The sequence below is a fragment of the Portunus trituberculatus genome, chromosome 47 (assembly GCF_017591435.1).
Source record: "Portunus trituberculatus isolate SZX2019 chromosome 47, ASM1759143v1, whole genome shotgun sequence".
Lineage (NCBI taxonomy): Eukaryota > Metazoa > Arthropoda > Malacostraca > Decapoda > Portunidae > Portunus > Portunus trituberculatus.
Window position 1 is genome coordinate 35,974,139 of NC_059301.1, and position 26,255 is coordinate 36,000,393.

The window sequence follows — 26,255 nt, forward strand, 5'->3', positions numbered from 1 at the left end:
CTCTCTTTCACGCACTCAATCACACTCTGATATACCTCAGTAGCTACCGTCATACTAATTTACAATCTGTTAACTCACAAACAAATAAAAATACTTGGTGACGGCGGGTTGGGGGAACCGCGGTGGTGGGGGGGCCTAAGTGAGGTCAACTAATCCTCTTTCAAGGTCAACTTGACGGTTACAAGCCTAGTCTCCTCGCTCTACCAAAATACTTTTAACTCACAAACACTGATTCTAACCACTATTTCACACTAATCTAACACTTGCAGTACACACTTTCACTTCACTAACACTCAAAAGCACCACACACAGACACCAAGCACAAACACCACTCGCTAACTATAAAAACCACAGCCAAAAACGGAGCGCACACACAACAAGTCCACTCGCCACCGCAGCTACTACTTCTACACTTCCCTGTATCTCTGCTCCTCTCCCAACTTCAACTTCGACTTAGCCATCTGAAGTCGGGATGGCCGCAGAGGTCAGACACCCTCCTTAATAACTTAAACAAAGCATGCTATTTTACTGACAGATTAGGCCATATCAGATGATTTCTTGGCTACAAGATAAAGCTAATATTTAGGATTATGAACCACATCTTTATTTTGTGTTAATGTGTCTGCCCCATATATATATATATATATATATATATATATATATATATATATATATATATATATATATATATATATATATATATATATATATATATATATATATATATATATATACCTACCTACCTACACACACACACACACACACACACACACACACACACACACACACACACACACACACACACACACACACACACACACACACACATTAAGGCTTTGATCCCTCTGTCAACTTTTCTTCATTAACTTTTGCAACATTCGCAGTCTTAGATCTATTTTCATTCTGTAGAACACCACCTCTCCTCTTTTAAACATCACCTTTTCTTCATCGAAACACAAAGTTCTGTCTGAGGCAACTGACAGTAGTCCTTTATTATGTTCTCTTCTACTCTATATATCCTCATTTTTGCTCCAAAGCTGGATGTTGCAACTATGTGCACAACAATTTGACTTGCTCTTGTGGCCCATGCTCTTGAATCTTCTGAATTTCTCACCTTCTAGCTTCAACTCAAAAATCACTCTAACTAAATTTATCTGTACTGTCTACCTCTCCCCTAACTCCTCCAACTATAAGAAATTCTCATAGTACTCAACTTCCAAAGTGGAGCACATTCTATCTCTAGTCCTTTATGGAGATCTCCATTCTTGGAGATTTCAATGTTCACCACCAGCTTTGGCTTTCCTCTCCCTTCACTGACCATCCTGGTGAACTAGGCTTCAACTTTGCTATCCTCCATGACTTAGAGCAACTGGTGCAAAACCAGTTACTCATATTCCTGACTGTCTTGGAGATACACCCAATACTCTTGACTTTTTCCTTACCTCTAATCCTTCTGCTTATGCTTGTTGCCCGATCTTCTCTATTGGGTTCCTCTAATCATAATCTCATATCTATATCTTGCCCTAGGGATAAGCTGAAAAAAAGTCAACTTGAAAGCTATCTATTTGGAATTAAAATTATGTAGAACATTAATCAATTCACTGTCAACAGAAAAATATGAAAAATGTCAGAAAATCATTGCTTGGATGAAACTATAAATTGTCCAACATAGTTCCAGGTAATGGAGGTGATGCACAGGAACATGCCAGATATCATTCTCCTAGTGACTTTTTGCATAATCCTGTGCTCCTGGGGAATCTGAATTTAGAGATGCTACTTCAGCACGTGGGTTTTGTTATGTGATAAGAGAATGTAGTCACTTTGCAAGCTTTCTTTCTCTCACCCATTTTGTCTTCCTCTAATCCAAGAGTTAACCAGCTTTCTTAATATTTAATCCTTCTTAATCCCTTTTTCCAGTATACTTTGGAATGTCCTGCCCACTTCTGTATTCTCTCTTTTCTATGACTTGTGCTATTTTAAGAGGGAGGTTCCAAAACAATTAGCTGCCAATTTGGATGATGTATTTGGTCATTGTCTGTGGTCTCTCTCTCTCTCTCTCTCTCTCTCTCTCTCTCTCTCTCTCTCTCTCTCTCTCTCTCTCTCTCTCTCTCTCTCCCTCCTCCCTCCCTCCCTCCCTCCCTCCCTCCCTCCCTCCCTCCCTCCTATACTTGTGCCCATTACACATAAAAAGAGATGAGCTCAGTGAACACCTGTATTGTATTGATAACCATTTTTCCTGCAGCCATGGAGGCATACAAAGGGATAAGAACACATATGCGAAGGATCAACTATGATTTGGTGGTGCTGCGGAATCGCCTAGTGGAACTCAAAAAACGTGCAAATCTGCTTTGCTCAGAGGCCCTGCAACATCAGCTGAACTTCATGTTGGACAGTGTTGATCAGAGGTGAGGAGGAAGTCTATATGTTATTTATCTTTATTTGTGAGTGAAATTCTGCACATTTACATGGATCAGCCTTGGTTGCTTGATGATAAGCCACTGAGGATTTTTTTTTATCTATATTAATCTATTTCTATTCTATTTATTTATCTATTTATTTATCTATTTTATTTATTTATATATGTTTTTTGTGGTATGGGAGTGTAACACAAGGACTCACACAACCACTCCACATTTATATACTTCCTAAACACCAGCTTAGTGCACTATGGACTTATGTCAAATCAAGTGAGCAGGTTATATTTTTCTGAACAGCATTGGGTCTGTGCCTCACTGCCTCCTGAATTAGATCAAGTCAACTCAAAGGAAATATGTTCTTTAGATATGAGGTCTGTAAGAATTGTTAGGTCCCAAGTTAATTTTTGAGACATTGCATTTTTTATCAATACATTTTAATGGCATGCAGATGGACTTGTACTTCACCTCACTCAGGAATGCATGCTAACTTTATTCTTTGCCATGAATGAGCAAATATGAAATGATGCAACAGATCTAAATAAATAGCTGAGAATTACTTTATTTCACAGTTAATGCATTTTTGCAGGATCCTTGGTCACAATCCACTGTTAGACATAGGCTTTGGAGAAAGATATCTGGATTTGATGAATAAGAAGTCAGAGGTGCAGCAGAAAGTTAGTTTGAGTGGATTATCTGAAGTGAAAGTGAGTGTGAAGAGAGTGGTGGGCCTCCTTGATGAGCCTGAGCCTCTGTCTTCCCCAAAGCGACGCAAAGTGGAGAATGACACGTCAGAAGACATTCAGATAGAGAAGGGAGTGTTCAAGCTTTATAAAACAGATGGTACCATTGGAGATGTTGCCTATGCCACTACATTTCTTGTGAAGAACAAGGTTTGTATGTAGCTCTAGAAAGATGTGGAAGCTCTTATCATGTGAAGAGAGTGTCAGAAAGATTGATAAGAGTGTAATGCAGATCAAGTAATAAATTGAACTATCAACACTGGCTCATGTAAGATTCCATATTTGATGTTATGTGATATCTCTCTTACAATTTTATGTTCTGGAAGAGTTCACAAATAGGACTAAAGCATGAAAGCTTATGATATAGATTGTGAGAACTAATCTTTTTAATTAAACAAATGCAAACATCATATTTGCAGCTTGGTGATGAAGGAGAGAAGATAGAAGAAATGACGGACTTGAGCCTGGGTACTCAGAGTACTGTGGTAAAGAGGATGCTTACACCAGAGAGACTCTCATCACATGAAACTGTGTATTGTTTCACTGCCGACCTCTATTACTATAAGGTGAGTATTCATTTCTTTGTTAATTCATGGTTACTTTGCTGCATTAGTGGAACATATGAAAACTGCTTTTATTGTGCAAGGGACTCTCAGATCTGGTATTGGTCTGAAGGGCAACATATAGTCATTAACTCTTATGTTTCGGTGATTAAACTATTTTCCAATATCCCATGATGGGTAAAAATGGTAAACCTAGAAATTGTCAGAAGACTGTTTGAATACTAATAATTATTTTCTCTTTGTTATTCTGAATACAATGATGTACTTTCTAGCTCGATGTGACCTCTGAAAGTTTAGTTATTGCCTTATCAAGGATTCCTCCTCTGCCCGCTGTGTGATCCGTCAAGCAGAAACAGCTCGGTGAGCAATGACACCGCGCAAACACACACACACTCTCTCTCTCTCTCTCTCTCTCTCATCTTGGAAGAGAAATTGTACACTTCCAATGAGAGAGAGAGAGAGAGAGTATTCTTTCGCCCCTTTTCATATCAAGTTTCAAGCAAATAACATGTAGGTATTATCTCTCTCTCTCTCTCTCTCTCTCTCTCTCTCTCTCTCTCTCTCTCTCTCTCTCTCTCTCTCTCTCTCTCTCTCTCTCTCTCTCTCTCTCTCTCTCTCTCTCTCTCTCTCTCTCTCTCTCTCTCTCTCTCTCTCTCTCTCTCTCTCTCTCTCTCTCTCTCTCTCTCTCTCTCTCTCTCTCTCTCTCTCTCTCTCTCTCTCTCTCTCTCTCTCTCACACACACACACACACACACACACACACACACACACACACACACACACACACACACACACACACACACACACCCTTGATTGTCTTCCCAGAACACGAGAGGCACGCCTGTCTCTCCGTGAACCACTCTGGGTTCTCAATACGATGTTTGGAGTCTGTTTTCCATCACCATTATCTCTGTCTTTCTCTGTTCTGAGAAAACAGGTGGATCCTCTGAATCATTTTCCAAGTCTTCACAACTGCTGTCTTCGCTTTTTTCAGTTTCTTCCTCATAATCACTGTCACTGTAGTCAGGCTCAGAAGCACTGCTAAATAAAAATTATCTGTATTGTTCCATAGTGAGTTATGAACTGAGATGTCCCTTCGCTCTTCTCAGGGTGCTTTCGACACGGCGGGTCGCTGGGGTTGCCAAGTGTCGCCCTCAGAATGGGAGAATAGCTTTGTTACCCCTAATATACAGTGCTAGTGGCAACACTACAGGTGGAAAAAGAAGCCAGATACTTCCACTCGCCATCTGATTTGAGAAACCGCGCGAGGAGCTCAAACATGAGGCGCGAAAATTCTTGATTACGGGAATGATCACCGTCGCTACAGACGCACTGATGCAATCGTTCATATACGATCGTCAGAACATAAGGGTTAAGCAGAAGGAAGAACCTAAATGTAATAGTACAAGGAAGAGTACATAAAACCTGTGGCAGGCATGAGATGTTATATATTAATACTGTTGGAGGTAGTTGTGAGAATAGTTTGTGGAGAATGACTGATTATATTTGAGAAGAAAACCATAACAGGTATAAGTCTGGGCAATGAAAAGCATTACTTGTCTTTTTTTAGCTAAGGATCATCACTTTTCTATACTTCCAAATTAATTCAAGTTTTCAGTTTCCTTTTCTGTATTTCTTACCCCTGTGTCGCACTATGCAGCGTGGTAACTGCACTGCAGTTGCATGCGACATTACAGGTGGTTATATCGCACACAAGCCAACAAGGAGTGTCACACTGCTGCAGCAGCATCTTTCTGGCAGCACAGTGTTGCAGCATACGGCAACACCACGTCATGCCAGTTTTGAGGGGAAACCAGACACAGTTCTATGGCTGATGTCACACTATGTGGCACTGCTGCTGCAATGCTCCTCCTGGTACCACTTGTGTTTACACAGTGTTTGATGTGGATTTATTTATTCAGTGTGTAAATGCAAGGACAGTACTGTGGGAAATTAATGCAAAAGAATATACTCATAAAAACTGTAAAGAGAAATCATGGATTGAAATTGGTGAAATACAAGAAGTGGCTAGATAGGGAGTCAGCAGAAAGAAAGAGATGAGAAAGTGATAAAATATCTTTTATTTCTTACAAAAAGTAACAATTTATTATGTACACATGTGTAATACAAATTATACTAATTATAATAGAAAATATTTAGGACATGCTTCTTATTATTCCAAATAATGTCATGCTATAAAGAAAGATCTCACAATTATTGATCTTTAACCCCTTCGCGCCGGATGTTAAAAAAGCCCGCCTGTATGATATACGGGTGGTAGTGCCGCCCTGAGCTGGAAACTCGTGCAAGCTTGTCATACTTGTCGCCTTTGTGTATTATGCTGCTATTTTTAGTTACTATATCGCCTCAAGAGGAAAGTGGACGCTTCTCTCTTCGGAGAGAGAGAGAGAGAGAGACATTTGCTAATATTTTAGACACAAGCGGGACGATGTAGCTTATCTTCGAGAGGAAGAGGGGAGGGAGGGAAGGAGAGGAAACGAAGGAGGAGAGAGAGAGAGATTAGAAAATTTGTTGTTTTGTATTTGTGTGTGTGTGTGTGTGTGTGTGTGTGTGTGTGTGTGTGTGTGTGTTGTCACGAATGTTACAAGGCGGGACGCATGTAACTTATCTTTCGAGAGCGAGAGGGGGAGGGAGGGAAGGGAGATGGGAGAGAGAGAGAGAGAGAGAGAGAGAGAGAGAGAGATGGGAACAGTCTATGCCATTGGGTAATTTTAGACACAAGGCAGGACGCATGTAGCTTATCTTTAGTGATTGGTGGAGACAAGGATGGTGGGAGGAGCACTAGGATTTCAAGGACAGCATACGGCGTGTGTAGTTGGTATCCAACACACTATACAGGACAACTGAACTGAAGAAAGCTCAGAAAAGAAATATGACGCCTACGTAGGTGTCACCGTATATGCTACTGGGGCTTCATGACTCCTACATAGGCGTCACTGTATTGAAGGGGTTAATACCTGAATAATCACTATCCAGAAAACACAATATAACCTTTATAAAAAGACAGTGTTACCTAGTACATGTGATTGTTCTGTGCCCTAGTAAAAACACAGTGTAGTTATCCCAGTACATATGATTGTTCTGTGCCCTTGTAAAAACAGTGTAGCCTAGTACATGTGATTGTTCTGTGCCCTAGTAAAAACACAGTTTAACCCAGTAAATGTGTGTATCAGGATATACCTTTAAACACTGTGCTTCCAAGTACAGTTTATTTACTGTAATAAGTCTTGATAATCACATGTATGCAATGTTCTGTCTCCCTCCGATCACGCCTACCCTTCCCTTCCACTTTTGTACAGCAGCAACACTTGTAGGGAGTCTCACACACTCATACAAGCCAACAACTCACCCACAAGGGTTCCTCTTGTTAGCTTCCGCCACTCATGACTACCCAGCAGCATGGCCTCGCACCAGCAAGGGCCACTGTAGTGTGGGGATAAATTGCCTTTACCACAAACAAGCAGTAGCAAGCTAACAACATTCAACAGTCTCGTTCACTTTTCTCATGCCAACAACACTCTGTCATTCTACACTCCTCCCTAATATCTAAATCACACAGGCACTCAGTCACATATCAAACATCTGGTGGATACTTTGATTTGGGCAGAATGCGTCAGTGCCACACTCCCAGCATGTTCATTATTCCTCTCAACGTTGTCCTCCCCACACAGCTCCTTTTGACTTGGAAATGTAACCACCAAATCCTTATAACTTTTCCGAGATGCTTACTCTGTTGTCCTAGTGACTCCGTGGTGAAATGTGATGTCATAGGTCACGAACGTGATGTGGTGTACCGTCAACTTCAGCGGCTTGATCTGACACAACTCTAGTCATGATGACCTCTTTGTATCACTCATCACAGGCTTCACCCAAATTTCCTCACCTGCTTGGTGAAGGTTGTTTGCTGCTGTAGGGTCACTCCTCCTGCATGCATCTTCTGTCTGCACTTTCACTGAGTACCCATACAACAAGCAGTCATCCCTGGATGTGATGTTGTAGAGGTACACCACTCTGGCTATGGAGCATCCTTTTCTTGCCACAACAACTTTTACACTCCTGCGGCACCTCTCAATGACTCCATTTCCAGGCGGTGCAAAGGCTCCCCAGAAGTGCATATTCATGTTCCAATGCAAGACAAATTAAGCGAACAATTTGCTGTATAAGGCGGTGTTGTCAGTCAGTATTTCATCAGGTGCCCTGCACTCGCAAAAGACTGCTTCCAACTGCTCGATGATGTTCTCACTTGTTTGTAGCCTCAGTGGGCACCAGATGGTGTAGCTAGAAGGCTCACTATCGATGAGTGTGAGATATGACATCCCTCTGCAGTGCGTGATGTCCATTTCGACCCTCTGCCAGATGCCTTCCACTGACAGGCTGCCTTTATTCCACCTTACTGGCACTGGGTTGATAGACTGGCATATCTGACTTGAAGTAACAACAGTACACACCTGTCCCTTTGTCACTGCTGAATTAACTCTTTTTACAAAGTACAATGTCTTTCTCACACCAGAGTGGCTACGGGAATGATGAATGTCTGTCACTAATTAGTCAATGGTATCTCAGCGGCTGCTGCACACACTGGTGGTGATTCCATGACGTTAGCTGCAGACATCTTTAACCATTACTGTAGCACGTGGGTAAAGACATATGCTTAGTTCTCGCTGGAGGGCACCAGAGATACTGTCGGGGTTAGTCTGCACTTCTTACACAGGAACATCACAATTTTGAGTCATTGGTGGATCAGCATCTTGCTGGCAGCTTGTCCAGTGAGGCCATCATTAACCCAGCGGTGGACAGTAGAGGAATCGGTCACCAATTCCACTCTATTCATCTTCCATGCCAGAGCAAGGTTGAGTCCTTTGATGACTGCATCAAGTTCAGCCATGTTGATTTGGCTAGCACCATCAGGAAGCAACCAGCCAGTGTCCTCGACAATCGTTCTTTCCACCTCAACTGTTGCACCCATAAGAGTTAGCATCTACCCACACTCGCCACGTCCTCTCCCACATCCCATCTTCCTCAAACAGAATCGTCCTGTACCTTTATTACAATTTCCTCCAGGATAACTTGCAGGTCATCATTGATGATGATGTCATCCCAGCTGTGTGTAACTGCATTAGCCCTTCTTTTCACTTAGGCCACTGCTACTCTCAGCCACTTACACATCAGAAAGTGACAGTTAACTTGCCACAGTAAGAAAAAACAGTTCACCGCATTAGGTGGCTAGGTAAGGCACTCACCTTGCCATCCCACACTCCCCACAGATACTCAGACCCATTACTCTAGCACCCTCTGTAACACACTCGTAAGCCTTGTTGGTTAGGCTGTAGTGTTGAAGGTGCTCCTTCTCACGAGCTGTGCCGAATTCCTCGTTATCCTAGACGTCATTGATGTAAGCTAAAGTCCCTCATTTCACATTGGGTTCATGTGACAACACAGAGTTGAGGACACTGAAGTCCTGTTCATCCACTCGTATGTCAGCAGTAGCACCAGCAGCCACACAGACCGGTGTGTCCTCAACACCAAACTGTACTTGTCAATGCGCATTAGCAAAAACTCCCCCCAAAGCTATAACACAATTCATCTCTAACATTAACAGGAATCCCAGAGGCTTGTCACTCACCACAAACATTTTAATGTCAACAGAGGCAGTTTCGTCAAGTCAGAGACACAGTCCTGGTGCTGAGACATACTTTATGGACATCACCGGCACCGTTGTCACAGACAACTGCACTCGTCCATGCCAAAATTTGAGGCAGGTTAAGTGTCTTCATATGTGAGCCCATTTTCACTAGTTGCTGAATGCTTTCCAGGAGACCAACGATGAAAGCATAGATGAATCCCTTCTCTCACATCTCTCCAAACAGTGATGCCAAGTGCTGTAACTCACCCAAAAAAGACATTTGGACTCTCACCAGTTTGTAGTTTCCATTGCTGATGCAACATATGGATCTACAGCAAAAGCAGCCAAAAGCATCTTCTTGATCCTCAGCCAGCTGCAAGTATACAGCAAGTGCACCTTCAGATAGATGCAGAGGGATAACACTGGCCACATCACTGACATTGCATAGTTTACTGATCAGCTTGAGCTTCTCTGTCCATTCCACCACTGATTGTGCACCTGAGCTGTCATACCGGTCTGCCATAATGCCTAGATAGCTTGTGTCAGGGCATAACTTTAACCTCTTCACTGCAGGCAACAGAAAACGGCTCCTGGTGCCATATCCAGATTGGATGGAGGTGGAGAGATACCTGACTCAGCTCTCTCTCTCTCTCTCTCTCTCTCTCTCTCTCTCTCTCTCTCTCTCTCTCTCTCTCTCTCTCTCTCTCTCTCTCTCTCTCCCCAGTACAAAAATAATGATGATGGTAAGTGATTTTTCATAATAGGTATGTACAATAAGAAATAAACCCACACAAATTTTAGAGAAAATTTATTGTCTGCCTTCTCAAGGCCACTTTTTGAAGATGACAAATGAGAGAAAATATTAATTTTTATGATAAACTACTTTATTTGTACCCTCAAAAATGTTAAGAAAAATTATTTCCAACATGGCACATCAGTACTCATCCCGATACAAAAGAATCAATCATACACCTTTGTAATAATGTTGAAAGTCAAGTATGCCATAGTATCATATATGACCTACATTCTGAGAGATTTCATACAGTATCCAGGAAAGAAAAAACACTATCTTAACAGAAAGCAGCCATCGGATATGTCACAAGCGCCCTGATGATGCAAAATACACATTATTGTGTTTAATGGGTTAAACATTGTTCTCCCAGGTGCAGTTTATTTACAGTGCACATAGCCACTAACAAGGAACACACCAGTCTTGACAGTCACATGTATGCAACATCGTGTCTCCCTCCAATCACGCCCACCCTTCCCCTCCACTTTCGTACCGAAGCATACATGCACTTACATGGACCAACAACTCGCCGAAACAGGTTGCTCTTGCTAGCTTCTGTTGCTCGTGACTCCCTGGCAACACGGTCTTGTAAATGAGCTCACTGGGCAGAAGATAGGTGGTGCTGTGTATGAAGGCCGGTATCCCTTTGCCGCTGTGCTGGCTGGCCTGGAACACATCACCTCTCATAGCCACTAACAAGGGCCACTGCAATCTGGGGATAAACTGCCTTCACCACAAATGAGCAGTAGCAAGCTAACAACATTTAGCAGTCTCATGGGCCATTCCATTATGAGGAACATCATGTTTGGAGACAACTTACTGAACTACTCTGAGTCATTATACTAAAAGTGTGCAAGATATATGAATGGCTATTATATCCTATGTTACCAATACTTCAGTCACATTCAGTTTGTTTGTTTGTTTTGATTTAGATTTTATGTATATTTTCAAAAATTGTATGATGAACATTACCTTGATGCTACCTCATCTCCGACTTTGCCTTCATAATTTTATAATCTCTGTGATTTAACATGTTCTCTCCATTTAGCATTGTGGCAAGCTCTCCCACACTGTAATACAAATAAATTGTTGTTATGTCAGTGCTGGCCAAGCCAGCAAAGTGAGAAGAGCCAAATGTTGTCTAGGAGAACACCCAAACAAATTGGCAACCACAAAGTATTTGGCCACTGGTGGAGTCGCATCACATACCGCGAAAAATCTATGACTTCTCTGCGATACTAACCACCGGTGGACATACAGTGAAGACTCAATACTCGAACATCTTAATAGTTGAACTTTTCAATACTCGAATGCAAAATTTCGATTTAGTACTCAAAAATATCTGATAGTTGAACGTCCACACACGTGGTTGTAAACAATGGCTGCCTGATCTCTCCCTCTCCTCTCCAGCAGTTGTGCTGCCACAGTCCTCTGAATAACATTCATACTTTCTGTCTGTAGTTTTTCATTTATAAGCTTACATAAACACCAAAGGCTTACAGGTTTCCCTCGTTTTTCGATGCCTTATTATTCAATATTTTGATTTTATGATTGTTAGGAATTATACCCACTCACTCATTATCCATTGTCCTTGCTCATTTATCTGATCTTCAACCAAGCTCCAGAATGTAAACAAAGGCACCAAGCGATTATAGTGCCACACCGGCCACCCATCGAAACAGTTCCTGCTTGGTTTTCAGTTGTGCTCGCTCTCCCTGACTGTCTCTACATAGTGCTTATGATTTGGTTAATTTCACATTTATTTTTGGTTTCTGTGAGTGACTTTATCCTCAAAGTGGCCTGCAACACCAAGTGGTGGTGAAGTTAAGGCCAAATGGCCAAGGAAAAGCTTATCCTTGTAAAAGAAACTGGAAATTGTAAATCATCATGAGAGGGGTGAAGGTGTTAACCAAATTGTCAGGACCATGCAATTGCTCCAGTCCACTGTCTCCATTGTCATGAAGCAAGCTGCTAATGTGAAAAAAGCAGGTGAGACAGCTTCCACAGTAGTGGCCAAGACATTAACAAGGAAGAAGTTGCCAATAATGGAAGAAATGGAGAGACTGTTAAGGCTCTGGATAGTGATCAGACTTGCCTCTGCATGCCACTTTCTACTTCCAATTTGGCAACGAAAGCCCTCTCTATTTATGCAGATTTACAGAAGGGCTATGAAGTGAAGGAGGGGATAGTTTTCAATGCCAGTAAGGACTGATTTGACTGATTTAAGTCAAGCAGCCCTACACAACATTAAAATGAGTGGTGAGGCAGCGAGTTCTGGCTGAAACCTCTCTTTATTTACCACTCACAAAACCCAAGGGTTCCTAAAGGTTACGTGAAAGATTATCTTCCAGTGATTGTTAGATCCAACAAGAAGGGCTGGATGACATTGACTATAAACCAGAACTGTGCTGTGAACTACCTGTCCCCTGCACTATGTGATTATGCTGCTAAGGAAAGCATTGCCAACCAGTTCCTCCTCCTGGTTGATAATGCCCCAAGTCACCCAATGACCATAGAATACTGAACAGACAACATATAAGTTATGTTTCTACCCAAAAATACCACTGTACTCATCTAGCCCATGGATCAGGGTATAATCACCACTTAAAACCTATTACCAATGAATGGCTGACAGGCCAGACAAGCTAACAATCAAGAACTTCTGGTCCAACTATAATATCAAGAAGGCCATTGATAATATTAGTAAAGCATGGAGGGAACAATGAATGGCTGTTGGAAAAACTTATGGGTTGAGTTTATGAACCATCCGACGACTTCATGGGATTTAATGATGTGGCTATCATTCGCAAAGACATTGTCAGGCTCTCCCATCTAGCTAGCTTCAGTGAGGGGGATGAGGATGATATAAATGACTTACTGCAATCCCATTATGTGCTACTCAGCAACGAAGAGTAGATGGAGTTAGATGAACAGCGTGCTCTCCATGGGGACAACTATGATGATGATGATGATGAAAGTACACCTCCAAGAGGCCTCGACATCAAAACACTATGTGAGGTGTTCACTGTGACTGTGATGCAATCCTTAATAAAATCAAGAAGGACCCAAATCCATCACAAAGTGCAACAGTGGCTTCCAATGTGGAGCAAGCCTTCAAAGTTTATAAAGAAATATTTGAGGCCAAGAAAAAGATGGCAAGACAAACTAAAATCTCCAGCTTCTTCAGACCTTTTGTTCCATCTGCTGCATCGGCTGCGCAACCCACATCACCGCTGCTGCCTACACCATTTATGTCTGGCCTTTCACCTGCTGCTCAGGATGTAAGGTCTACATCCTCTGATGATGAGGAGATGGCTTTCATACTCAACACACCACCACATGTTCCATCCTCTTCAGATGATGAGGAATATGTTTTTTTCTGGATTTTATTAAGACTTCAGCTAATGTAAGTTTAAGTAGCACCTGCTAATTTGATTGAAGCTTATTTTTCTCATCTTCCCAGCGGATATATGCCTATAGGGGAAAACAGTATAAAAAAAATAATGAGCCTGAAACACAACCTCTTTGGGTGGCACAGAAAAGTGTTCTCTGAATTTCAATATAAGGTAGGTAAAAGTTACTCCCACCATTGAATCAAATCCTGTTGAATCTTTTGTTCGTTACTCGATTGTTCATCATTCGATCTAGTTTTCAGGAATGTAAGCCAATCGTAAAACGAGGGAAACCTGTATTAGTGGTTAAGATATCAGGTAGTCGAACGGCTGCACACATGGTTGTAAATAAAGCTATACTGTATACTGGTGCTCATCCCTAGTCCTGCTGCAGTCTTGAAAAAAAAACATTCTTCTGTGTTCTGTAGTTTTTAATTTACAAACTTTTCATGGCACCAAAGATGCTTATTAGTTCTGAAAATAAGGAATCTAGTGAGAGTGCAAGTGTTAGTGAGCAATAGCCCTCCACTAGTGGGTTCACAGGAAACACATCAGAAGAAAAGTTACAAAGACATTTTCATGGATGGTGACATCCTCCAATGACCTCCTCCTCCTCCTCCCCACCCTTCTCCCCTCTTTGTTTAAGTTATCCATCACCAGCCTTCACTTACAGTATGTACAAACCAAATTATAAAAACATTGCACTGATTTTTCTATAAACTTGAGGTTTTGCTAAGATTAGAATGAATTACCTGATTTACTCGTATAGGTATCAATAGTCAAACTTTTTCATACTCGAACAGTCATTTGGAACTAATTAAGTTTGAGTATTGAGTTTCCACTGTACTTTACTTGTCAATATTCAGTGCGTCTCTTTACTGTACTATATTTTTCCTTTGCTGAATTTGTTTATGTATTTTTGTCTCCTTGTTTTGCGTATTTAGAAAATGAATGCTACATGATTTTATGGCCAATTTAGATCAATACAAGAGAGAAGATAAAATTAGGTAATAAAAATAATATCAGGAAAATTATGAAATTATGAAAAGATCATGAAAGAAAATTTGTGAAGCTTATTAATGAAAGTCCAATTGTGATATCTCAGTTTGGAATATTTGTTATAGAAAGGTTTTATGTTCTGAAGGAAAATGCAATATAATAGTTTTTTTTTTTTTCATGTATTAGAAAAAAAGTATTTTTCATTTAATTTTTATAGCAGATATTTTTATTTATTTTACTTTGTTTCTTATGTTTATTTATATATGCTATTCAAAAGGGTCACCTATGGCAACTTTTTTACAATTTGTCCAAATAATATCAGGAAAATATTTTTAAAAAATCATTAAAAAATCATTGAAGTTTGTGAAGGGAAGTCCATCTGTGATATTTGTTTCAATTGTTTCTTATAGAAAAGTTTTATGTTTTTCTGAAAGAAAAAAATGCAAGATGATATAGTTTTTCTACATGTACTAGAAAGAAAATCTGGAAACAAGAAGACTATTTTTATTATATTTTTCATAACACTAAATACAAAATAATCTTCATATTATTTATCAATCAGTGTTTATTATGCCCTTCTACACATACTGCTTATTACAATTTTACTATATAATCTAATTTCTATTAATAGTAAGATTAAATTGTGATATACAGTGGAGACTCAATACTCGAACTTATTTGTTCCAAATGGCGATTCGAGTATAAAAAAGTTTGACTATTAATACCTATAAATCATGTAATTCATTCTAATATTAGCAAAACCTCAAGGTGAATTCAATGTATTCTTTTTTATAATTTGATTTGTACATAACACAAGTGAAGGCTGGTGATGGATAACGTAGAAGAGGGGGAAGGGTGAGGAGGAAGAAGGAGGTTGTTGGAGGACGAGTCACCATCTACGAAAAGTCTTTATAACTTTTCTCCTTGTGTGATTCCTGTAAATGCAGTAGTGGAGGGCTATTGCTCACTAACACTTGCAGTCTCACTAGATTCCATAAAAAAATTAATGAAAAACTACAGAACTCAGAAGAATGTTTTTTAAAGACTACGGTAGGACTAGGGATGCGCACCGGTGTACGGTATACCGTTTTACCGGTATTGCCAGTAAAACTGGTGTCAGAACGGGACAATGGCAGCTGCAGCTAGGGAGGAAACAGCTTTGTTTACAAACATGTGTGCGGCTGTTCAATTACCAGATATTTTATGTATGTTTATAAATGGAAAAACTACAAACAACGCACAAGAATAATATTCTGAAGACTGTGGCAACACAACTGGCAGAGAGGGGAGGGAGAGGCCAGGGAGCCTTTGTTTACAACTGTGTGTGGATGTTCGACTAATCAAGTATTTTTTATGAGTATTAAATTGAGCTTTTGCATTCAGATACTGAAAAGTTTGACTATTAAGACGTTCGAGTATTGAGTCTCCACTGTATGTGAAAACTGTTGTACGACCCACCGTTGGGTTGTATCGCAAGCATAGGTGGATCTAGGGGGCGGCTATTTGGGCTCAAGCCCTGAATGTTTTCCCAAGAGCCCCGGATCTGATCTGGGATCTGAGGAAAAGAGTAGTATGAGTGTAATGTGCACTGCACATTGCACTGAATTCTGAAGTCTTCTCCATGTCTTTTGGCTGCTTTGCATTGGTGGTAAGTTGAAGTAAAAAAAAAAAAAAATGGTGTGCGTGGCAAAAAAAAAAAAAAAAATTGTCTGCACACTCGGGGTAAGCCTTGGATGGCCTAGAATCCTAAATCCGCCCCTGATCGCAGGGAACATGTTAACTGGATCAGTTAGGGAGTGTTTCATATCAGTTATAGATGAATATATAAGGAATCTACTATAGCCATAAGATTTGGTTATTCCTAATAATTATTGTGCTACGAATGGAAATGTGACAGTCATACACATTACCAGAAAAGTGAGACACATTACTTGTGCAGTTTTTATTGAAACCAAAAGTAAAGGTTAAACATACTCTCTTTTGACACTGACGCAATCACTGCAACATAATATTTAGATGTCTTCTAACTCTATTTAGTTGTATACTGAACCAGTACATAGCAACCTGGTATTGGGTTGGGAACTGATTCAACTTTGACATTGGTAGACTCTGTGTCTTGTTGTTTGTATTTATTTGATTGGCATGAAATTTTTCACATATGATTGTATACACATTGTTGACTTCCTGGAGCATGATGGGCTGATAAGGCATCAGATCCCTGCATGTCTAGAAAATATTATTCATTCATAGGTGAGGGTTTGGGAGGCGCTATTAGCAATGTTACAGCAGTCTGCTGTTTTACGACCAAACTGGACACTTTCTGAGTGGTGATTAGTGTGTTGAAGTGAGATAGGGACATTGAAGTAATTATTACTTGTCTGGTTCAGCTTCATACCTCTGTCTCAACGGAATCTTTTGTTGTATTGTAGTGAGGATTATAGTGAGTTAGGTGATGTATAGTTGTGATGATGAAGGTAGTGAAAAAAAACACTATTTGAAAAGATCATAGCAGTTTTATGATAGACACAGAGGGTGGAGGAGAGCCTGGCTGTGTGAGGCAAGGGGATGGGAGGGAAGATAGAGGCATGGCACAGAGGAGAGAGTTCAAGGCATTCACAGCTGCTTACAGTTTGTTTATTTCTTGTTTTGGTAGCTTCATCTATTATTCTTAAAGTTTTTTTTATTTTAATTCACACCAATTTATGCCTGTAAGGAAGTTATTTTTGAAAAGAAGAAAGCTAAATGATGAACCTTCCTTCCCTCTTGATATCTAGGGAAGTAGGGTGAGACCAGTCTGCCAGGTTGAGTTGCCAACTTTACCCTAAATTCACCCTTAACATTACCCTGTTTGCTTTAATAGCCAATTAGATTACACTCTATAAAGAAAAGAAACTAACTACTTATCATACTAAGCAGCAACAGTGAATACTGACTCACTGAAGTTGCATGAGAAATGTTACTGCATGATTCTGTAACGTTTCTCACTGTATGCATGTAACGTGTGACGCTGCCTGTGACTTGCTCCAATCTCTTATATGATATTTCAAGGTGTCATAAGTAAGGTATGGCAAATCCTATTTATAGTATAAAGTTATATTATTTTACCCCAATACATAAGTTGTGTATGAGAAAATAGTAATAAAACGTCACACACGTTACATTTCAAAACCATGCCACTCATACAATATAGTATAATGTGAAAAAAGCTATAATTGAAATAAGAAATAGTTGTAATTTTTATATAATCAAGGACATTTTTTTCCAAACACATGCTTACTTAGTTAAAACAGTGATGTGTAAATCACAAAATTCAGTACAAATTAATATTCAGTGACATGCTACCACATTACATAATGCTACACTCTTAATAGATCGTTTTTACACAAATTATGTCCATATTTGTAAAATTGATGAGTTAAGGTTCAATTTGGTATATAATACGTATTTTTGATGATTTCTGAAATCCACACTAAAGGTTGACCTTTTCATGGAATAACCCTCATTTACTCTTCTCTCATGCCAACAACACTCAGTCATTCCACAACATTATTGTTCTGGAAAATTACTGTCTTATCTAACCCTTGTCCACCTCGGAATGGTCCAAAGTCGTCTACATCCACATATGGATATGTTTCACTATCTTCAAAGTTTATTCCATCTCTCTTTCCAACCAAATTGTGTAGAATGCAGCAACCTTTCACTATTCCATCAATGAAATGTATTTACTCTTGAATAGGGGTATGAAAAATCCTCCACTGGTTTGTCAGAATCTGAAAGGCACGCTCCATGCTTGGTCTGCATTTCCAAGGTCTATAATTGAAAGCTTTTTGTTGGAAAAGTACTTAACATAGTTTATTATGTACATATGTGTAATGCAAATTATGGTGATTATAATACAAATATTATCATAATAATCAACCAATGTAAGCTGGCTGCTGTTGGTAGACTGCAACGTCGCAGCAGTCTAACATATGGCAGCGTCGCATGCGATTGCCCCACAGCCATGCCACTGCATAGTGTGACAACAGCCTTATATCAGGGTAGTTTTCCTAATGTTAGGACTTGATAATCTTTTGAGTTCATGTGTGACATAGAGGTGCCACCCAAACATAAGAGAGTAAATTTGATATTCATTCATTGAGAAAAATACCACTTGTTTACTTATGTTTGACAATTCAGTATTTCTTTTTTTAGTCAACACTTTCTATTTCTTCCATGTTGATGTATATGTTCTAACTGTTGCCTCTCCACTGCATCCTCGCTAACAAATATTTCAGAACTATTCTTTCTTTTATGACAGTTATCTTTTTTTCATATTTTGGCAAGGTATTAAAGTTCTAGTGGTGACACGCCGTACAGGGCAGTACAGGTGGACTCGCTGTCTTCAGTTGGTTCTGTCATCCCTCAGGATTTGGCCTCCCAGGTAGGCCAGGTTCTGCCATTGGAGGGTCAACTTGCCACCGTATTTGTCCACGGCTCACCACTGCAGTCCATGCTTTCTGATATGATTGCTCCTCAAGTAAATTCATATCTTAATAATCTTGCTAAGCTTCCAGCAAGTTTGTTGTCTCAGGCAGAGTGTCTGGCTAGCTCTAGACCAACCTCCCCAAAGCCAGCAGCACCTAGCAGAGTGCAAGAGGCACTCCTAGCCAAAGGGGCATGGGGAGGTAGCCTGGGACACACCCCATCAAGTGTTTGTCCAGGTCCAACCCAACAACAGTTCTCCAAACCGCACTTCCACCCTCTCACACTTCCCACGATTCTGGACATCCGTCTTTGAGACAGTCAAAGAACTAGACATTTTGGAAATTACTCCCCTTCTCCAACTTCTTCAGTTGAAGGCTGCATCTGCCCACCTGGGAAGATGTACAGATGGAAAAGTGGGTTTTATGGGCTCTCCATGAGGAGTACGAGATCCCTTTCCACTTCTTTTCTCCAGTGTCTTGAGTGCCTTGGCACTTGGGCTTCTACTCGACAGATTTCGAACAAGGCAGGACTCTGATGGAGGAAGTAACAGCTCTCCTCAATAAGGGTGCAGTAGAAGAAGTTCCTCCTACACCTGTGTCCTACAGTCAGCTGTTCATAGTTCCCAAGGTGACGGGAAGATTTCATCCGATCATCGACCTCTCCTTCCTCAGCAAACATATTATCATTACAAAGTTCAAGATGGAAACTGTCCACACAGTTCTGGCTGCCGTCCGCCAACACAATTGGATGGTGTCCATCAACCTGAAGGACGCTTACCTGCAAGTTCTTGTCCATCCCTTGAACAGATGGTTCCTCCGTTTCTGTTGGGGCAGATGAACACTCCAGTTTCAAGTACTGTGCTTCGGCCTGTCTACACCTCCCCAGGTATTCACCTGGATTATGGCACCTGTTTCTGTGGAATTACACAGGCGGGACATCCACATCCTACAGTATCTGGACGACTGGCTTCTCCTGGCTTTGTCTTACCTAGAGGCTCTCAGCGCAACCCAAGTCCTGCTCCAGCTTTGTGCCCACCTAGGGATCTGCATCAGTTATGACAAATCTTGCTTGCAGTTGGCCCAGGAAATTGTCTACTTGGGAGTCAACATTCAGACTTCTCTTTTGAAGGCTTTCCCGATGCAGATCCGGGTGGACAGTCTTCTCTCTCTCATCTACAAGCTTTCATGGATTCATGACTTCCGACCTGGTTCATGGGGGCTTAGTTATGTATGCAGTGCTTACTGTTTTTCCTTTGCTCTCAATGGTCCAGCTCAACACAAGACAACTTGATCTCCATCTGCTGGACTCCTGATAACCTTGCAGACCTACAGTGGTGGACAATTAAATCCAATCTTCTCACCAGCAGGGATTTCCAGGTCCTGGTGCTGGATTTTCTGCTGTACACAGATGCCTCTACATAAGGTAGGGCCTGCTCCCTCCTGCATTGCACTGTGGGTAGACTGTGGTCTGAAGACAAAGTAGCTCTCCACATCGATGTTCTGGAACTACAAACAGTTCGGCTCGCTCTACTACACTTTCAACACATCCTCCAGGGCAAGATGGTGGGAGTGTTTGCTGACAATTTCACAGCTCTGACATATCTCTTTCACCACGGAGGCACTCACTCTTTGACACTCAACAATGAAGAGCAGCAGACATTGTGTTGAGCGGAGGACAGAGCTACTGTTCTTGGGCCTCAATTCATCAGTGGGTCTCACAATGCAGTGGCGGATTCCCTCAGCCAGGTATCACAGGTCATTTCCACAGAGTGGACTCTTCACCATGATGTATGCCAAGGCCTGTGGTGACTTTGGGGGATGCCTCTCATGGATCTCTTCACCGCCAGCCAGAACTTCAGTCTCCCTGCATTTGTCTCTCCATTCCCAGATCTCATGGCCATTGCCACGGATTCCTTTCTCCTTCCTCTGGATCACATAGATCTGAACGCCTATCCACCATATCCGGCGATCAGGCAACTTCTCTCCAAGCTGCGGTTGTCACGGGGGACATCCATCATCCTCATTGCACCATTTTGGCCATGCAAGGAATGATTCCCAGATCTGCTGCAGGCGACCGTCAACACTCTCCGCCTCCTCCTGACACAGACAGACCTTCTGCAGCAGTCTCACTTCCATCGCTTCCACGCCAGTCTCTACACGCTTTGGCTGATCACGTGGAAATTGTCCAGCGACTCCTCCATTATCAAGGCCATTCCGGAAGAGTTGCGAAGTTCTTGGCAGGATCTTGATGGTGTTCAACCACTGTGAACTACCAGTATAAGTGGAACCGTTATCACCGGTGGTGTCAACAGGAAGAACACAATGCTTCGACACCCTCCAATCAAAAATACTTCAGAGGCTGTCTGCTCCAGTGACAACGAACCACTCCTCTGTCCTGTTTGTGTTCTGCGGTGGTATCTTCACAGGACACAGTCCCTATCTAGGCCTAGGCACCATTTCCACTCGGTCCGGGACCCCACGCTCCCTCTCTCCAAGACGGCCATCTCTTACTTCCTCCAGCAGTTGATACGGGCTGCGTATGAGGATTTCCCTGGTTATCTGGGACTTACACTCCAGATAAGAGCACATGATGTGCAGATTCTGGCAACGTCACTACTGTGGTTCACTAACAAGGCAGTGGCTGACGTTATGGCAGTGGCCTACTGGCAAACACAGTCCGTTTTTGCCACTCACTACCTTAAGGCAGTCCACAAGGTCCAGGACGGGATCTTCTCCCCGGGACCCATCGTGGCAGCAGACAGTGTCATCTCTTGATGTCTGCTGCTTTGTGCCACACCCTCCTACACTCTGAACCAGTTTGAGAGTCATGGCACAAATCTATTAGGAGACACTACGATGGCACTGCCCAGTGTTCTTCCCTGCGTGACATCCTCACATGCCTGGTAAGAGTCACGAATCTTTGTGGACGTTATCACCCGTGGTCAACCCACTACTCGGCACTGTCCCACCACCTAAGTGTGGGAATCTGCCTATAGTAGAAGGAACAGGTCTTATGTGAATTAAGTAACATTTTTATAACTAAAATGTCTTTATTCACTTACCTGTTCTTTCTATGCACACTCCTGCCCTTCCTCCCCACGCAATGTTTCTCTTCTGAGTTTTTTTTTTCGAGGTCATAGAGAAGTGTGGTGTGAAGATGGCTACTGCAGGGAGGAATAGGGAAACAGTGCATCGACTTGTGCACAGTGGGGGAGAGGGTTGATTTTTAGTCGTTGACAGACCCATAGTAGAAGGACCAGGTAAGTGAAGAATGCATTTTAGGTATAAAAATGTCATTTTGTTTGGTTTTTAAAGCTTCTAGTGACTTGGCACTAACTTACAGATGCTGCATGATAAGCGAGGGGAAGCACTGGACCATCTGGAGTCAGAGATGCCTGGTGTGGAGGTGGTGAGGGGCACAGAGCCAGTGGTCCTGCAGCTCCTGAGTCATGGACAGCACCAGGTGGAGGTGCAGTGGGACTTAATTTGGCATGACTTGAACAGCAGGTTCAAGTACAAAATTTCAGTTGAATGCTCTGAAGAAGGTAAGTTTATACATGAGAACATTGCAAGATTTTCTTTATTGAAATATGGTTAAGACATGTTAGTCATCTTATTGAAGATGCATGTTTTCTGAAGGTGTTAGGGAGCTTGTAATTCTCTGACTCTTTGTGGTCATAGACAATCTCTTCTCAAATGTTCATGCTTTTCGTGTCTTCTTCAGACACCACCTTTCCATCTTTGAGTCGTCTGTCTCCACTTTTGGAGCTCCAGTGCTAACTTCTTTCAGAAATACATATACAGTGTATATATATGTATATATATATATATATATATATATATATATATATATATATATATATATATATATATATATATATATATATATATATATATATATATATATATATGTGTGTGGGTGTGGTGGGTGTGGGTGGGTGTGTGAGAAGGAGTGTATTTATCTAGTTGTATTGTACAGGGTTCGAGCAGGGCTCATAGTGTCCTGTCTCCATATCCCCACTTATTTCACTTTTCTTTAAAGCTATGCACATTATGTGCTGCAACTTCATCATTCAATGCATTTTACTTTTCCACCATTCTGTGTGGAAAACTGTTTTTTCAAATGTCATTCACACACTGCCACCTCCTAATTTTCTTTGCATGTCCTCTTGTCCTTCCAGCTTCTGTCACCAGCACCAGGTCTGATTCGGATGCCATGGCCTTGCAGGCAGACCTGGATAGGATGAAAGAATGGACAGATAGATGCCAAATGCAGTTCAATATTAACAAATGCAGGGTACTGGGCATAGGTAGAGATAATCCAAGCAATAGGTACACGATAGATTACGTGGCACTAGGAAGTTCCAAGCATGAGAAAGATTTAGGAGTCATAGTTAGCTCTGGTCTCAGTACAAGGAAGCAATGTATTGAGGCCAGAAATAAGGCAAATAGAGTATTAGGATTAATTTTTAGAAGTGTTAAAAGCAGAAGTTCCAAAGTAATACTGAAATTATACTTGGCATTGGTCAGGCCACATCTTGACTATGTAGTACAATTCTGGTCCCCACATTTTAGGAAGGATATAGCTCTATTGGAGTCAGTGCAAAGGAGGATGACTAAAAAGATACAGGGAATAAGGGATATTCCCTATGAAGAGAGACTGAAAAAACTCAATCTGCTTTCCTTAGAGATATGTAGGTTAAGAGGAGACCTGATAGAAGTATTTAAGTGGTATAAGGGTTTTAACAAAGGGGACATGGATCAATAGAAGGGACAGAACCACAAATAATGGGTTTAAACTTGAAAAATTCAGGTTTAGGAAAGAAATGGGAAGAAACTGGTTTTCAAATAGAGTGGTTGATGAGTGGAATGGTCTCAGTGGTCATGTAGTCAGGGCTGAGTCAATAGGGAGCTTTAAAAGAAGGTTAGATGAGTTCATGGATGGGGTTGATAGATTGAATTAGGTATCTTAAACACACAGGGACTGCCTCATATAGGCCTGGCGGCCTCTGGTAGCTTCCCTCTTTTCTTATGTTCTTAAGGTCTCCTCTTTCTCTTCTATCTTATAAGGTTAGCAATCCCAGTGTGAATTTACCTAGTTGTATTTTACAGGGTTTGAGCAGGGCTCATAGTGTCCTGTCTCCATATTTCCATTTATCTAGTTTTTTTTTAAAGTTATGCACACTATGTGCTGTGACAATTCCATTATCCAATGCATTCCATTTTTCCATCATTCTGTGTGGAAAACTGTATTTTCCAATATCCTTCACACACTGCCTCATCCTGATCTTCTTTTCATGTCCTCTTGTCCTTCCATCTCCTTCCGTCAACAGCACCAGGTCTTCTTTGTCTATCTTTTCAATACCATTTTCTATCTTATACATTGTTATTAGGTCCCCATGTTCTCTTGTATCTTGTAAGGTTGGCAGTCCCATTTCCTTTAGTCATTCTTCATATGTGAGGTCCTTTAATTCTGGCACAATCTTTGTAGCAATCTTCTGTATTCTTTCCAATTTTCTATATCCTTTTTAGAGCTCGGAGACCATACCACTGCTGCATATTCCAGCCTTGGGCGTATCATGCTTGTGATGATTTTTTTTTCCATCATATTTTTATCCATGTAATGAAATGCCATTCTTATATTAGTCAACATTTTATATGATAGTCCAAATATCTTGCTTATGTGTTTATCAGGCCTCAGATTTTCTTGTATGATCACACTCAAGATTTTTTTCCTCTTTAGTCTTCATTATTTGTTCCTCTCCTATCAAATAGTTCCATACTGGTCTTCTCTTACTCTTTCTTAGTTCCATTATGTGACATTTCTTGGCATTAAATTGCAATTTCCACTTCTTGCTCCATTCATAGATCTTGTTTAAATCTTCCTGCAACAGCAGACAGTCCTCTCTGGTTTTGATAACTCTTAGCAACTTTGCTTCATCAGCAAATAAATTTATATTAACTGTTTATCCCAATGTGTGTGTGTGTGTGTGTGTGTGTGTGTGTGTATTTATCTAGTTGTATTGTACTGGGTTGAAGCAGGCCTCATAGTGTCCTGTCTCCATATCTCCATTTCCTTAAAAGATATGCACATTATGTGCTGTAACATCTTCATTATACAATTTATTCCACTTTTCCATCGATCTGTGTATTTTCCAATATCCTTCACACACTGCCTGATCTTTTCATGTCCTCTTGTCCTTCCATCTTCTGTCAACAGCACCAGTTCTTCTTTGTCTATCTTTTCAATGCCATTGACTATCTTGTACATTGTTATTAGGTCCCCACGATCTCTTCTATCTTGTAAGGTTGGCAGTCCCATTTCCTTCAGTCGTTCTTCATATGTTAGGTCCTTTAATTCCAGCACCATCTTTGTAGCAATCTTCTGTATCCTTTCCAATTTTCTTGTATCCTTTCTAGATGTGTATTCACCTAGTTGTATTCACCTAGTTGTAATTTTACAGGGCCTGGGTATCATACTCGTGTGGCCCCGTCTCCATATCTACACACATCCAATTTTCCTTTAAAACTATGCACACTCCTTGTTGACACCACCTCCTCACTCAAACCATTCCACACCTCCACACATCTTTGTGGGAAACTATATTTTTTCACATCCTTCAAGCATATTCCCTTGGCTATCTTTTTACTATGCGATCTTGTAGTTCTACTTAAGTTTTCCTCTCTCAACATCATTTGCTCATTATCCACTTCATCCAGTCCATTCAACAGTTTATAAACCTGTATTAAATCTCCTCTTTCTCTTCTTTGTTCCAAGGTAGGCAAATTCATTTCTTTTAATCTCTCCTCATAGGTCATTTCTGCCAATTCCGGAACCATTTTTGTTGCCATTCTCTGCAATCTCTCCAACTTCCTTATATGCTTCTTTTTATAAGGGGACCAAACCACTCCAGCATATTCCAATCTTGGTCTAATTACCATACTAATTAATTTCTTCATCATATCTTTATCCATATAATGGAAGGCTAATCCAATATTTTTATCAAATTATACGTTTCTCCAAACATCTTATCAATATGAGCCTCAAACTGCCCATGGTCTTGTATTATCACTCCCAAATCCTTTTCCTTTTCCACCTTTTTCAACACTACTTCTTCACCCATCTTATATGACCCTCTTGGCCGTCTTCCACTCTTCCCATCTCCATCACATGACTTTTGCTCAGATTAAATTCCATTTGCCACCTCTTGCTCCACTCCCAAATCTTATCCAGGTCTGCCTGTA

At 41.0% G+C, this 26,255-nt stretch overlaps 1 protein-coding gene across 2 annotated transcripts in view; it reads left to right on the forward strand.

Annotated features, from left to right (window-relative positions):
- The window catches only part of LOC123498075, a 73,785-nt gene that overhangs the window by 4,816 nt on the left and 42,714 nt on the right, over window positions 1-26,255 (forward strand). For both annotated transcript variants that reach the window (XM_045245175.1, XM_045245176.1), the window contains exons 2-5: window positions 2,243-2,405; window positions 3,004-3,307; window positions 3,577-3,723; window positions 22,354-22,555. In XM_045245175.1, the coding sequence (XP_045101110.1) occupies window positions 2,245-2,405; window positions 3,004-3,307; window positions 3,577-3,723; window positions 22,354-22,555 (814 nt within the window). In that variant the 5' untranslated portion in view covers window positions 2,243-2,244. The remainder of the gene's footprint in view (window positions 1-2,242; window positions 2,406-3,003; window positions 3,308-3,576; window positions 3,724-22,353; window positions 22,556-26,255) is intronic.